Source organism: Schistocerca cancellata, chromosome 7 (genome assembly GCF_023864275.1).
Source record: "Schistocerca cancellata isolate TAMUIC-IGC-003103 chromosome 7, iqSchCanc2.1, whole genome shotgun sequence".
Lineage (NCBI taxonomy): Eukaryota > Metazoa > Arthropoda > Insecta > Orthoptera > Acrididae > Schistocerca > Schistocerca cancellata.
In genome coordinates this window covers 244,671,437-244,686,672 of record NC_064632.1, presented here as the reverse complement: position 1 = coordinate 244,686,672, position 15,236 = coordinate 244,671,437, and the positions used below count along the sequence as shown (strand labels likewise).

General features: G+C 43.5%; 1 protein-coding gene across 3 annotated transcripts in view; it reads left to right on the top strand.

Moving 5' to 3' along the window:
- The window catches only part of LOC126092587 (sister chromatid cohesion protein PDS5 homolog B-B), a 177,438-nt gene that overhangs the window by 134,981 nt on the left and 27,221 nt on the right, over positions 1 to 15,236 (top strand). For all 3 annotated transcript variants that reach the window (XM_049908278.1, XM_049908276.1, XM_049908277.1), the window contains exon 19: positions 4,565 to 4,836. In XM_049908278.1, the coding sequence (XP_049764235.1) occupies positions 4,565 to 4,836 (272 nt within the window). The remainder of the gene's footprint in view (positions 1 to 4,564; positions 4,837 to 15,236) is intronic.

Here is a 15,236-nt window from a genome sequence, read left to right as displayed (position 1 = left end):
GATCAAATATTTTTTCTTGGTTCTTGATGCAGTGTGGTATTTTCACCCCTTAAACCTTGCCAATTCACCCATACAGTTTCTTGAAGAGGTGTTAGAGTGGTCAACATAATCCCTGTTCACACCTTTAGGGATCCTCCCTGATTCTGGTCTGTTTTCACAATGTTTGGGTCCCAAAATTGTGTTCCGCGTTCCCTCCAGATGTGAATCCGTCGAGAATAACTCTCCAGACCAAATCACAACTCATCTGTAAAAAAACATTGGGTTGTGTACACCGTTTGCTTCGATACAAAATGTCCAATGGTTGCTGCAAGGTCAGATGCCAGTACCATCATGTCCTTAGAGCCAAATAACAGTTCTCTCTTTCAGATGTCACATGTGGTTGTCCCTGCCTTTGTCTTCAGGGTACAGTTTCAGTCTCTATAAACTGTCGCCATGTCCGAGAAACAACAGAAGGATTTACACTACGCCATCAGGCCACACAAGTTTGTAACTGTCCTACTTCCATTCTTCCTCTAGGCCTCCATCACAGAGAGTCTGGGAGGCCTCTTCTCTGTGCCATACTGCACTGTCTGTGATTATGTACACGGGGATTTTGGATGTGGGACTACCAGGCAGAGAGAGAGAGAGAGAGAGAGAGAGAGAGAGAGAGAGAGAGAGAGAGAGAGAGAGCAAGTAGTGTTCTCAGTCATGTTTACGTACCTGTGGACGACTAAGTATGTATGTTTACTCTTTCAATTATTTATACTCATCCATAGGCTTTAAATATTGTTTGTCAACCTGAGGCCCTTGCGAAGCAGAATTAATAGATACAGAGAAGATTCAAAGTGGACCAGCACATTTTGTCATGTGTTCATTTAGGAAGTGTTTGTGTCATGGAAATGATTATTCAACTCTAATGATAGATATCACAAGTGAAGTATTGTATATTACACAGAGGCATACTGGTAATATGTTGCTTTCTCCTACTTATATCTCAGTAATGACCAAAACAACAAAATTGCAGCAATTTGGAATTATAAGTAGGCATTCTTTCTGCACATTGTTCAACAGTAGAATAGGAAGGAGAAAGATTATGGTGGTATACAAAGTCTCTGCCATACACTGTAAGGTGGTTTTCAAAGCATAGATATAGGTGTGAAAGACTAAGTTTTGGATCTTTATATGTGCATTTTGGGGGCAATGTCACACCAATTCCACTCTTTAAGCATGCCTTGTGGACTAACTCAAAGTGTCTACTAATCACTGGTTCCCCTCGGTTACACTTAAACTCCTTACTCTTTGCACTGAAGATGTGTTAGAATCTCTGTGCAGTGAAGCTGTGTAATTAGAATCTCTGGGAGTGACTTGAAGTGTGAGATGATCTATATTTATGAGATGAGATGTGACTGGTTACCACACTGTTTGTAAAAGGCAGCAATCCAGCTTACAGTCCTTGTCTTACCAGCAATCATTCTTCCCATGAACCATACCCAACTAGAACTGGAAAATGAGGAAGTGGTAGTGGTACACAAACTGTCCTCCACTACACACCGTAAGGGGTGTGCAGTACTGCCAAAGTTTAGAATCTATTAATCAACTTCTTTACTGAAAATAGGCCTCCCCCTCATGCATCCATACATAGTGACTCTATGTGATGCACGCAGCAACTGTAATATGCTTAATAGTTCCTAAAGAAACACCAGGTCATATGAACCTGGCCCCATAGTCCTTAGCATTGTGATTGGCCCTGATGCAAAAGTGTCACTATGCTTTCAGAAGGCCAAGGTAGTGTCTGTGCTTGCACAACACGAGTAGCCATGTCCTAGCAGCAAACATCAACGGTCTCATTGTCAGCTTGCTTGGTGGGCAAAGATGTTAGTTCAGGCTGTAGCATCAATGCCAACCCCAGAATGGCAGACAGAATAAACATGCACTCCAAGAGCATGGCATGAAGACAGTTGGCAGGACAACCAACAAAACAAATGTCATTCAGAGTGGCCAAAGACAAATTGGGTTTACGGAATATTGTGCGCTTGTGACAAAGTGTGTATCAGAAGTACTGAGCAGTTCGTTAACACCAAGGTCACGGAACACAAATGTACGTAAAACTTCACTGAAACTCAAGTTCTATCTATGAAAAGTAGTTGCCGTATTTGTTTGTTCTGAGAAGACAGACAGATCTATAAGCATTATACCAACTTTTAACAACAAAAAGGAAAGTCTCAGGGTAAGTGAATGTTGGATTCCTATCTTGCACAAAATGACAAAGGTGGTTAATAAGTGGGAGAACAGAGTGGTGATGGCCACAGAGAAGTGCTTGGATAGTTATACCGAAGAGTTTGATATCAGTTCATTACAAGTAACGGAGGATAATGAGAGTACCAGCTACTTAAGTTGTTGAGACCTCATCAAAAACTCGTCCGCTGAAGAACCCAAAACAGATTTCTACAGGCAATATGCCTTTCAGTGTCTCATTTACTATTTGTAGGTTGTCCTTGCCTACAAAATTCCAGACAAAATGCACAGATCAGTTGACAGATTACATGTGTGCTTTCAAAGATACTGTGCCTGTGCAGCAGCTTGCAGGCATATGAGTTGGCTTCTGTGCAGCCTAAACTAACATAATTTCCCCACTTAGTACACTGACGTTGACGTTAGCTGCTATGATGTGGCTACTCATGTTGTGCATGTGCCCAGGAACTTTCCTCTTCCCATCTCCCTTGGTCATTTGACAGTAGACATCTCATGGCATGACCATAGTAGTTATTCACTTGATAACACACCTTTTTCATGTGGTGACTGGCCACTGTGGAATTTACAGAAAGTGTGGTGTTACATCAGGGCCATATATATCGCTATGGGCCTGCAGAGCAAATTGATAGGATTGGGAGTTTCTTTATGAACTATTAAGTATATTACAGCTGTTGGGTAGATCCCTTAAAGTCCCTGTACAAGGAGGCACAAGGGGCACTCATATTTTCAGTAAAGAAGTTGATTAATAGATTCTAAACCTATGTGGTATTGTATAACACAGTAAATACCTTTTTCATGGCATCACACAGCATGTTTGTGAGTTACTATAGCTCAGGAGAAACACTTGCATAAAAACAGATAGTAGTTTTGGAACAGACACTTAATTACACAGTGGTAGACCAGAACTGTAACCTGGATTGCCTTTCATAAACACTGTACTAGTCAATCACGCCTCACAAAACATCTCTCAACACTTCAACATATCACGCTCAGAGATTCTAACCGCACAGCTTCAGTGCAAAAACTATGTGAAGTTTGAGTATTATGGAGGGTAATCAACAATATGTAGACACTTTGAGCTAGTACATGAGGCGTGCCCAAAGAGTGCAATGGTGCCTCCCAAAAGGATTCACATCTATAATCTGTAAATCATCTTACATTGCATGGTAGAAATATGTTAAATTTTGCTTAGTATTGTGTTTTATCCTCAGAATGCATGTTGTGGGTAAAGCAAACCAAAAGACTGTGATTTGTTGGCAGAACACTTTAAAGTGCAACAGGTTTACTAAAGAGACTGCTTATATCACACTTGTCAGCCTTCTTTTTGAATATTGCTGTGCAATGAGGGATCGGTGTCACAGGGGACTAACATGTGACACAGACATGATATGTGAATTGGATGGTAATCATTAAAACAAAGGCATTTTTCATTGCAGCAGTATGTTGTGAAATTTCTATCACTAACTTCCTCTTCCAGTTTCAAAAATATTCAGTTGGCACCCACATACTTAGGGATAATTGATGATCACAATAAAATAAGAGAACTCAGAGCTCGTACACAAAGATTTAAGTGCTTGTTTTCCTGCATACCATTCGAGAGTGGAACAGTAAAGAAATAACTTTAAGGCAGTTCAATGAAACCCGTGCCAGGCACATAATTGTGATTGTGGGGCAATCATGTAGATGTAGAAACAGTTGTATCTCATGTCCGACATACCATAGCTCACATATTCTTCTCGTTCATGTTACATGTTACACATATGTTGTATGCACTCCTCCTTTGGATTGGAGGCTCATACAAAAGGTTAAATAAATACGGGTGTGTGTGTGTGTGGGGGGGGGGGGGGGGGCAGGGCTCAGTTTTTGTGCCATTCCTCATGAGTAATGCTTCGAGTTAATAGAAATACTTTTGAAGTTAGAACCTTTACTGCCAGTCCATTGTTATCTAGTAATCATTTCACTGTTTCCCACTGGTTTCAAAGTTCAAGATATTTCAAAAACTAGAGATTTGATTATATTATAAACACTGCTTGGGAATTTTTGCCCAATTTTTCCTCTTTCAGCAGCTGGTATATAAATATTAGTTATAAAATAAATAAATTTTAATGTAATTATAATTATTAATATTGTGGTACATAATATTAAAAATATAAATAATAATATTAATGTTACAACAGACTTAGGACATGGATGAATTGGGAAGATAGTAGATTTAAATAATATAATTTTATCAGTTTAATAGTAAATGTCTAGTTTTCTAATTGTTGTAGTACATGTGTTGGTTACTTTAAGAAACATGTATTTCTGTTTTTTTTTTTTTAATGTTCATTAGCTGGCCTGCTAGATAAAGGACTCACCCAATTGACACACATTCTTCCTGACTACATGATGGTATTTGCTGTACCTGTGCTGACTCATCATCCTTTCTATACATCTCATGAAGACTTGGATCAGCTCATGAAAATCAAACAGTGCCTCTGGTTTGTTATGGAACCACTCATAACAAAAAATGATCTCTATTGCTTTGGGTTCTACAAGAGTCTCATTGAAAGGATGAAGAATCACAAAGATGCATTTAAAGGAGATGAGGATGCTGTGAATCACGTGAGTACCTTTTAAAAAAGTCTGAAGCTGTTAGTATATACAAGTATCAAATTGATGTGCCCAAAATGAAGTTTTGCTAGTGTGTACTAATTGTTAATCTGATAATGGGTGTCCAGAGGGTAATGGGAGGAACAACAGCTTACAACTAAAATTGTAAATAAAACTGCAGATGAACTATTGTTTTGCTTCCATTAGTCTGATAAATAGATAATGATGTCCAGTCACAGAATTCTTGACTAGAATAATCATAAAATCTTAATCTTATAGCCCCCTGTGGATCCAGGGGTAAGAATAGGCCCGAGGTATTCTTGCCCGTCGTAAGAGGTTACTGAAAGGAGTCTCACGCGTTTGGGCCTTTATGTGGTGGTCCCCAATAGGATTTGACCACCATTTTTCAAAATTTTCTCGAAGAGCGAGCCAATTAGGGAAGGGCACCTTACATGGTACATGTGTCCATTGTGCATTGAGATTTTTAGTCCACTTTCTCGTCGTCACATTGCATTCCCGCCAGTTGTCTATCTCTTTGGCGAGGACAACTTCCTGGGTGCGGTTTCCACCACACACTATGCAGTGTCACTTTCTGTGCTGACGGTGACCATGAACTTCTTTGTACCTCATATCCAGCATGGTAGCCAGTCCGTTGTGGTGGGGCCACCATGTACGCTGTTGATTGTAGCCCCCTGACAACACAGGGATCACTCTGCTGTTTGCACTGCTTACTCCCCATGTATGCCAAGGAGTAGATACCCGTCACCCTGGGGCATCGAGAATCCCAGAAATGGCCATCTGCCAGGTGGCCTTTGCTGTGGCTGGGTGGTGCCCATGGGGAGGGCCCCTGGTCGGAGTGGGTGGCATCAGGGCCGTCATGAAGCATAGTACATCATCTCTTGCTGGTGGTCTGCCGCTAGCAGTCTCTAAGTGGGCAAAGTTTAACTTTAATGCTGAGAAATATGACCCCAAGTTATTCCCCACCCTGGCGACACCATGAGAGGAATGCCAGGCTAAGAATGGCAGTGAAGCTTATTTGCCCCGTTACCTCGTATGTACGAGAGTTGATGGGGAATCTTTCATGTCCATGAAGCCTCAGTTTTTTGTGGAACATTTGGAAGACAAGTTCGGGGAGGTGGAGGGCTTGTCCAAAATGCGCTCTGGGTCAGCATCCTCTGCCCAGTCACGGGCATAATTCTCTTGTGGCAAGTTGGGGGATGTTTCCATTACCATCACGCATCATAAGAGCTTAATTATGGTCCAGGGTATTACATTCAGCAGGGACCTTCTTTTGCAGTCTGGTGATGAGCTGCGCGCCAATTAAGAGTGGCGAGGTGTTCATTTCGTCCGGCGCATCCATCGGGGACTGAGGGATAACCTGGTTGCCACCGGTGCCTTCATCTTGGCCCTCGAGGGTGATACATTGCCTGAGAAGGTCAAGGTGATGGTCTACTGCTGTGACGTCAAGCCATATATCCCTCCCCCGATGTGGTGTTTGAAGTGCTGGAAATTCAGCCATATGTCTTCACACTGTACTTCCAGCCCCACATGTTGAGATAGTTGACGACCATTGCATCCCAATACTCCATGCACCTTGCTCACCAGACTGCAGGATTTTCTAGAAAGAGAGGAAAATCATGGAGTATAAGAACCTGGACCGACTGACCTACACTGAGGTTAAGAGGAAATTTGAGCGCCTACATCCTGTGGCTATGACCACCTCGTACGCCACCACTACGAGAACAGTTCTCGCCCCATCAGCTCCTTGAATTCCTGTCGCCTCTCAGAACTGGGAGACTAGACCTGCCCTCTTGATGGTGGGGGGCACTTCCTTCCCTGTTGCTCCCACACCACCTACTTTGGGAGCAACGCCTCATCGGCTGATTTAGTTTTATGTTTTGTTCATGTTCTTTTTATCAGTTTTAGTACATGTCCTTTGTCCCTCTGTGTCCTCCACCCTAGTGCTTCTAGGGTGAAGGTTTTAATGCGTTGCAGAGTGGCTGGCTTATCCTTTTTTATTCCCATGGTCAGCCAGCCATGGTAATCTGCTTTGTTGTTTTAATCTGTTCATCCCGTTTCTTGCATTTCTGTGGTTTTCTTGTCCCCTTTTGTCCATTTACATGTTTGCTGCCCTTCATCATTCTTGTGATTTTTTTCCTTTCATTCTGTTTTGAGTTGTCAGTCTCGTTTGTTTTTATTCTCACACTTGTGGCATTGAGGGATTGATGACCTCATAGTTTTGTCCCTTTCCCCCTCTTTTAATCCAACCAAACAACCAACCAACCTAGTCTTATAGATATTTTGTTTGGTCTTTGTTTAAGTCAGTAGAGGGAAATGGCAACCAATTTAGAAGTAAAGGCGTCATTGATTGGCGCACACAAAAAGAGAATGGAAACTTTGCCACCTGTGCACCTACCTTTTGCTGACAGGACACACAACCAGAAAGTGTAGGTGCACAGGTGCGCGTGTGTGTTAGAGCGTGTGCAGGTGCGCGTCTTTGTTTGTGTTTCATTTCGGGTGTCTTGTTGGCAGGTTTTGCATCACATAACTTGTGTGAATTTATAGTGCATTGACAAGAAATGAATTGAGAATGTAGTCTCTCAGAAGGATGGTGTGATCACTTCTGCCATGGCATTCTGGGCAAAATATTTGTATATTTCTTCTAAGTTATTAAAATATACTAATGAGGAAAAACTTGCTCTCACATACAGTAAAATATAGTTCTGAGAAATTTGGAATTTGAGTGTGGAAATAACTGAAAGATTCGAAAAAGAATGTGATTTAGTAAAATCAACACCCAGAAACATATCTTATTACAAGTTTTACAGGGAGTAATATCAAAAGTGCCATGAAAACAAGTCATGAACCTTTGGTTGAATATAAAAAAATGTTGGCCAACACTCCTTGTCATCTTCATATGTAATTTATAATAGAAGGCTAAAAACGTTTCTCAGGCAAATGTTCATTACAGTGGTAATCAAAGGTGCCACTTGTTTTGTGTATGAAATTAATTGTCCCCCCCCCCTCCCTGTGGCAAACTGCTTATGTCAGTGGCCTCTTTTAATCTTTATTTGACCTGTTCGTGATTACAAATGCATAAAAATTCATATCTGTCTTTTTGTAAGTTAGAAATTGATTATGTAATACAGGTGGTTTCAAAGAGATGAATACACTATCACAAGACTATATTTTCAATATAAATGAAAGTGGAACACATGGAGTACATTTTATTGTACACACAGTATTGTTAAAGCTTTTATTTTCGAAATCACCATCCAGTTTTACAAGGGTATATATTTTACATGCATGCAGATGCAACCAAGAGGTAATTCTTACAGTTATATCTAGGATCAAAGTTTTTATTTACCTTTCAATGTCGTCTGCCCTGGAATCCAGTCTTCTTTAGCTGTTGAATTAAATTTCTCCACATACAATTGTTTTATAAATGTTATGTTGCAGATAACATTCCTAGAAGCTGTCCAACCTTTCACAATAGCTCAAATAATCTCTGTTGGAGTTAATTCTGGGTGGTAAGGAGGAAGGTCTAAAGCAGTGTGTACTGCAGTTTGTCGAATCTTATCAGTGGAATACTCAACAGTCCTTGAGTGGTTTGTCAAACGAACTCATATAGAACAGGCTTCAGCATGTCGTCTGAGAATGGGTTACATTCCTTTGTCTGCCAATTTGAAATATCATCTTTAGTAGAATGAGACATAAATGTAAAAAATGTCTCTGTTTCCCTCTTTAAATTAATTTTTTTAATTGCTTTGAATATGCAATTCTTTTATCTTGGATGATGATTCTCTCTAACAGTATTGACCCTGCCACCCACCCCCGCCCCTCCCCCCCCCCCCTCTCTCTCTCTCTCACTCTCTCTCTCTCTCTCTCTCTCTCTCTCTCTCTCTTTCACTCTCCAGTTGAAACCTAATTTGTTTAATAACGCCTTACAGTAGGGTTACTATCTTGAAAGTCTTTAGATTGTTTCAACTTCTGCTTAACTCCTTCCGCTGTAGGCGCTTGTTTTTCAGTCAGATAAAAATAGTTGTAAACGATCCCCCCCCCCTCCCGCCCCAGGGTGCTCATCACTCGGGTTCGTGCTTGGTTACCACAGGGCCCCAGTGTATGCAGCACTTTTTCCCTTACGAGCTGTATGTGTATCCTCTTGCTATTCATTTTCTCCTCCCTTGGGGAACATGTCTGGGGTATTATTGGGAATGTTTTGCATTCTGTTGCTGACTTGCGAACAATCTCAACTTCATTTTTGGCTCCTTTTTCCTTTCTTTGTTTCCCTTCTCCTCTCGTTCCTCCACTTCAGCGTTTGAGGATCCTCTTTTTTTTCTTCCTCCTCCCTGTGCACTTCTGAAGGCCAGCCCACGCATCTGACACGTAAAAGGTGACTGGGTAACACATAATTCCCAGCCCCAGGTCAACAGGTAGGACCTGGTACAGGCCAGGCCCAGGGAGGAGTGATTGCCTGAGCTGTAACCTTCCCAGATTGCACGTTGGTGCCTCTGTCAGGTGTTCGGGAGGTGTGACCTGAGGTGTGAAGACTCACCTAAGGTTGGTGTGCCCTCTTGTGTAGAGGCCCCCAGTTGGAAGGAGCACGCCATCGGAGACGCTGGCAATTGTGGGGGATTTCCTCACTATGAGTCACTCATCCTCTCCATCAGCATCGACGAAATGTAAACGTAATGAGACTAATGATTCAAAGACCCTTCGTGCTGCTCCACGATTCCTCACGTTTTCACATATGGAAGACGGTCACTCCTTCTCCGCGGTAAATCCGTTTATTGTGCAGAAAGGTGTTGGAGCAATTGCTGGCCCTATGAAATCCTGCTCTCATTTATGGAATGGCACCTTGCTTATGGAGACAGCTTCTGATGTTCAAGCACAACAATTACTTGCTGCCTTGCTTCTCCACAGCTACCCTGTTCGTGTCGAGGCACATAGAACTTTGAATTCTTCCTGTGGTGTAATTTACACCAGGCTGCTTGACGGTCCAACTGAGGCTGAAATACAATCTTACCTCTCTGATCAGGGTGCCATTGCCATTCATTGTGTAATGAAAAAGATTGATTCCTCCCTGGTGCCCACCCACACTCTTTTTCTCACCTGTGGTAGGGTGGTGCTGGCATCCAAGATTAAAGCTGGCTATAAATCATCACAGTCTGGCCATACATTTCAAATCCAATGCGCTGTTACCAGTGTCATCGGTTCAATCACACCAGAACGTCTTGTCAACACCCAGCCAAATGCGTAACCTGTGGCAGGGATGCACACGAGAGCGATGTCCACCTCCGTCTCCATGCTGTATCAACTGCAATGGTGGCCACACTGCTTCCTCCCGGGATTGTCCCGTGTATCTAGATGAGTGGGCTGTTCAAGAGATTCAGGTAAAGGAAAAAGTGCCTTACGCAGTAGCTCGTAAGTTACTGGTTAGTCGCAAACCCTGTGTTCTCCCTTCTGGCACTTATAGTTCAGTTCTTGTTACCCCTGCTCCATGAAGGACAAACTGTCAAACTCTCGCATAAAGGGGCAGAGCTACCTACTATACAACTGGCGGGCAGGAAAGGCCAGAAGGAGTACTCCCGAGAAGACTTCCTCCGTCCCTTCAGCCAAACACCACCCAAGTCTTCCTCTACCCGGAAGGGCTTAAAGAAATTCGCTAAAGACAAACGGTCTTCCCCTTAACCAACTCGAAGATCCTGCACCATGGTGTCACCACATGGTCGCTTAGCCCGGCTGGCCTCTTGTCTCGCCAGTGCACACCACCAACCGTTTTTTGGCGTTGGTCTCCACCCACCGACCACACAAGCACGCTGATGCTCCACATTACTTACCGATTCATTTTGACCTTCCCCCTGAGGTCGGCAGTCCATCTCATGGGGGATCGTGCTGCTCATACAAGATGCTGTTCATAGCCAACCCGTCTCCCTGACTACCCGTCATCAAGCTATTGCCGTTCACCTTTTCCTTCCCCACCTGACTTTTTCCCTCTTTACCATTTATGTACCTCCATCATTCGATGTCACCAGGGCAGACTTCCTTCAGCTTATTGGGCAGCTACCTCCCCCATTTTTGCTACTCGGTGACTTTAATGTGCATCATCTCCTTTGGGGTTCTTCCAGGACCTGTCGGAGAGGTGCCCTTTTTGCTGACCTTCTTAACCAAGTCAACCTTTTCTGCCTTAATACTGGTGCACCCACTTTCCTTTCTGACTCCTCGCTTACCTATTCCCACTTGGACCTATCCTTGTGCACTGCCCAGCTTGCCCATCATCTTGAGTGGTCCGTTCTTTCTGACGCCTACTCAAGCGACCATTTCCCGTGTGCTCTCCGTTTGCTGACTCCTACCCCATCCACTTGCATACTCAAATAGCAACTTACTAAGGCTGATTGGCAACTTTACTCCTCCGTGGCGACTTATGCAGAACAAGATTTTCTCAGTTGTGATGACCAGGTGGACTTGTAATGTTATTCGAGCCTCACTGTCCTTTTCTTAACTATTTTGTGCCTAATTTTACTCTGAGAAGCTCAGTAATGTATGTAAATACCAAGTGAAGCACAGCTGGACAGCAAGAAACTCTTTAGCTTGCAATCGCCGCACCGGTAGTAGCTGTGAATCTTTGAGTATGATTTATTATAAAAAAGAGGACTGTTAATCTGTATCTTTTGGAAAGAGGACGTGTTGCTAGGCCATCGCTCAGAATGTATTGTTACATTTAATGAAAATTGCTATTTCAGTGATAAAACCGAGTGAAGTATGTGTAAGGGTTGTATGTATACAAACTTTCTGGAAGTGAAGAATAGAAATATCTTGTATTTGGAAAAGGAAGTGAACTTCATTGCCATCGTTGGCTATCAGTCAACAGAATAGCAAGGTGTACAAAGTTCACTAAAATACAGGAAAGGAAATGCATTCTCTGTAGTTTTCATTCAGTACGAAAAAACCTCTCATCCTTTCTTAATTGCAGTAATTGGATTATGTTCCTGTATAATAGTATGGTGCCGAACTCCACTGACCAATTTTGATGCAACAGGACGTGTAGTTTGAAGGAAGTTTTGTGTGCCAAGCAATCGCCATTTCTCACAAAAAGCAGATTGCTGTTTGATCTTATTTACTTACAACAGTAATCCCTTAGGTATTAAGAGTTACGAAAATTTGGGCTCAAAGCTATCCGCAATATGACCAAGTAACTAACAGAGTCCTATTTTAAACCTTAAAGAACAATAACTTCCTCCAAATTATAATACGTCACCAACTGGTGCAGAAGCTGATCATTTAAGGAGGCAGCAACCAAAATTCAGCTGCCATTTACAACGTAAAGTAAAGTCGCAATCAGAAATCAATTTCTCTCTCCAAACACATATATAAATATTCATGTTATTAAGATAAGTCATTTTATAGACAATCTCACAGTTGTTATCCTTACTACTGCAGAACGTTCACTTCCTCGCACTTCCTCTTTACCACGTCATGCCCCAGTCCCTGTGCAATTTGTGCACAGTGACGTGCTCGCCTTGTTTTTAACCGCCACCCTTTGCTGGAAAACTGCGTTAATTGTAAACAGATGTGTGCAAAGTGTTGTCGAGTTCTTCGGGATAGCAAAAGAGCTACTTGGATTTCATTCACTAGTTCTTTTAACAGTATCCACACCTTCCTCTGTCATGTGGATCAACCTCCGACGGCTCTCTGGAATGAAGATCCGTTCCCCAATTTCCAGCCTGACAGTAGCTATCTTCAACTCCTTGTGCCACGTTTTTACAGAAGTTTCGAGCTCTTCCCACTATCACCCTGCCCTTATCCTAAGGAAACGAGGGGAGGCGGCCCGGGCGATACCCTTCTCTTCTCCAAATCGTGAGTGCTACAATGCCGCCTTCACTATGAGGGAGCTAGATCATGCTCCCAGTTCATCCCCGTCCTCCTCCCCAGGGCCAGATGCTATCAACATTCAGATATTGCAGCACCTCTCTCTTGCGGGAAAGCACTTTCTGCTTAACACACAAAACCGCATCTGGGCTGAGGGCACATTTCTTGGACGCTGGCTTGAAGCCACAGTCATACCCGTACGTAAGCCCGGTAAGAACAGAAACCTTCCTTCTAGCTACCACCCCATCTCTCTTACCAGCTGCATTTGCAAGGTGATGGAACGTATGATTCATGCCCGGCTGGTGTGGTGGCTCAAATCTCGCCATTTACTCACAAGTGCACAGTGTGGATTTTGAGCACGGCATTCTGCACTTGACCATCTCGTTACTTTGTCCACCCATGTCATGAATGGTTTTCTGTGGAAATCCCAGACTCTGGCCATGTTTTTCGATTTGTAGAAGGCCTACGACACCTGCTGGAGAACTGGTATCCTCCGTACTCTGCCCTGTTTTCTTTGGGCATTTTTACAAGACTGAGTTTTCAAGGTGCGTGTGGGTTCTGCTTTGTCGGACACCTTTATTCAGGCAAATGGTGTGCCTCACGGTTCCGTCCTGAGCGTCATCCTCTTTGCTATTGCCATTAACTCTATCATGGCCTGTCTCCCGCCGGGCGTCTCTGGCTCCCTTTTTGTCGATGATTTTGCCATCTATAGCAGTTCTCCACGGACCTGCCTCACTAAGCGGCATCTTAAGTGCTGTCTCGTTCGGCTTCACTCCTGGAGCATCACCAGTGGCTTTCGCTCTTCCACTGAAAAAACCATCTGTATGAATTTCTGCCAATGCAAATGGTTTCTCCCACCATCTCTACATCTTGGGCTTGTTGCCCTTCCGTTCTTTGACTCTATGTAATTCCTGGTGCTCATGCTCGACAGGAAACTCCCTTCGTCCTCCCATGTTTCTCATCTGGCAGCCCGCTGTACACAGTCCCTCAGTGTCCTATGTGTCCTCAATGGTGCTTCTTGGGGTGCTTATCGAACTATCCTCCTCCTTTTGTACCGCTCCCTTGTCCATTCGAAACTCGGCTATGGGTGCTTTGTTTATGCATCTGCAAGCCCATCCCTTTTACACCGTCTCGACACTCTCCATCATTATGGCATCCATTTGGCGACGTGTGCCTTTTACAGCAACCCTGTTGAGAATCTGTATGCTGAAGCTGCTGTACTACCACTGTCCTACCGCTGTGACTTTCTCCTCAGCAGGTATGTATGCCGTTTGTCTGCCATGCGTGACCACCGTTCCTATGCCTCCTTCTTTGATGATTCCTTCGATCGTCAGTATGGGGCTCGTCCCTCATCTCTGTTACCTCCTGGAGCCCACTTTCTACGGTGGCTTAATGTCACACTACCTGTAACTTTCCCCGTGGATATGAAACCTTTCACCACCTTGGCTTCATGAAGCGGCCCATGTTAACCTTGGCCTTCATTCGCTTCCTAAGGATACTACTCCAGCCTCAGTCTATAACATTCAGTTTCACGACCTTTGCATGGAATTTAGCAATAGTACCTTTGTATACACTGATGGCTCTCGGACTGACCGTGGGGTTGGGTGTGCATTCGTCATTGGCACCCGTGTCTTTTGATATCAGCTTCCGGCCCATTCCTCAGTATTTACAGCCAAGCTTTTCGCCTTGTACCAGATCGCAGGGTACATTCGGCAACACAGCCTTCCCAATTATGTCCTGTGCCCCGACTCGGTCAGCGCAGCCAAAGTCTCTGTGCACTGTACACTGCTCATCCCTTAGTGCAGCGGGTACAGGAAAACTGTCACATGCTCACTCTTTGTGGAGACAATGTCATGTTTCTTTGGGTCCCTGGTCATGTCGATCTGCCAGGAAACGAAGCTGCTGACGCTGCTGCCAAGGCTGCAGTCCTCTTACCTCAGCCCGCAAGTACCTCTGTTTCCTCCTATGATCTCTGCGTCCTCTTGGGTAAAATATTCCAGAGGTAAAATAGTCCCCCATTCGGATCTCCGGGCGGGGGACTACTCAAGAGGACGTCGTTATCAGGAGAAAGAAAACTGGCATTCTACGGATTGGAGTGTGGAATGTCAGATCCCTTAATCGGGCAGATAGGTTAGAAAATTTAAAAAGGGAAATGGATAGGTTAAAGTTAGATATAGTGGGAATTAGTGAAGTTCGGTGGCAGGAGGAACAAGACTTTTGGTCAGGTGAATACAGGGTTATAAATACAAAATCAAATAGGGGTAATGCAGGAGTAGCTTTAATAATGAATAGGAATATAGGTGCACGGGTAAGCTACTACAAACAGCATAGTGAACGCATTATTGTGGCCAAGATAGACACAAAGCCCATGCCTACTACAGTAGTGCAATTTTATATGCCAACTAGCTCTGCAGATGATGAAGAAATTGGTGAAATGTATGATGAGATAAAAGATATTATTCAGGTAGTGAAGGGAGAAGAAAATTTAATAGTCATGGGTGACTGGAATTTGAGACTAGAAAAAGGGAGAGAAGGAAACATAG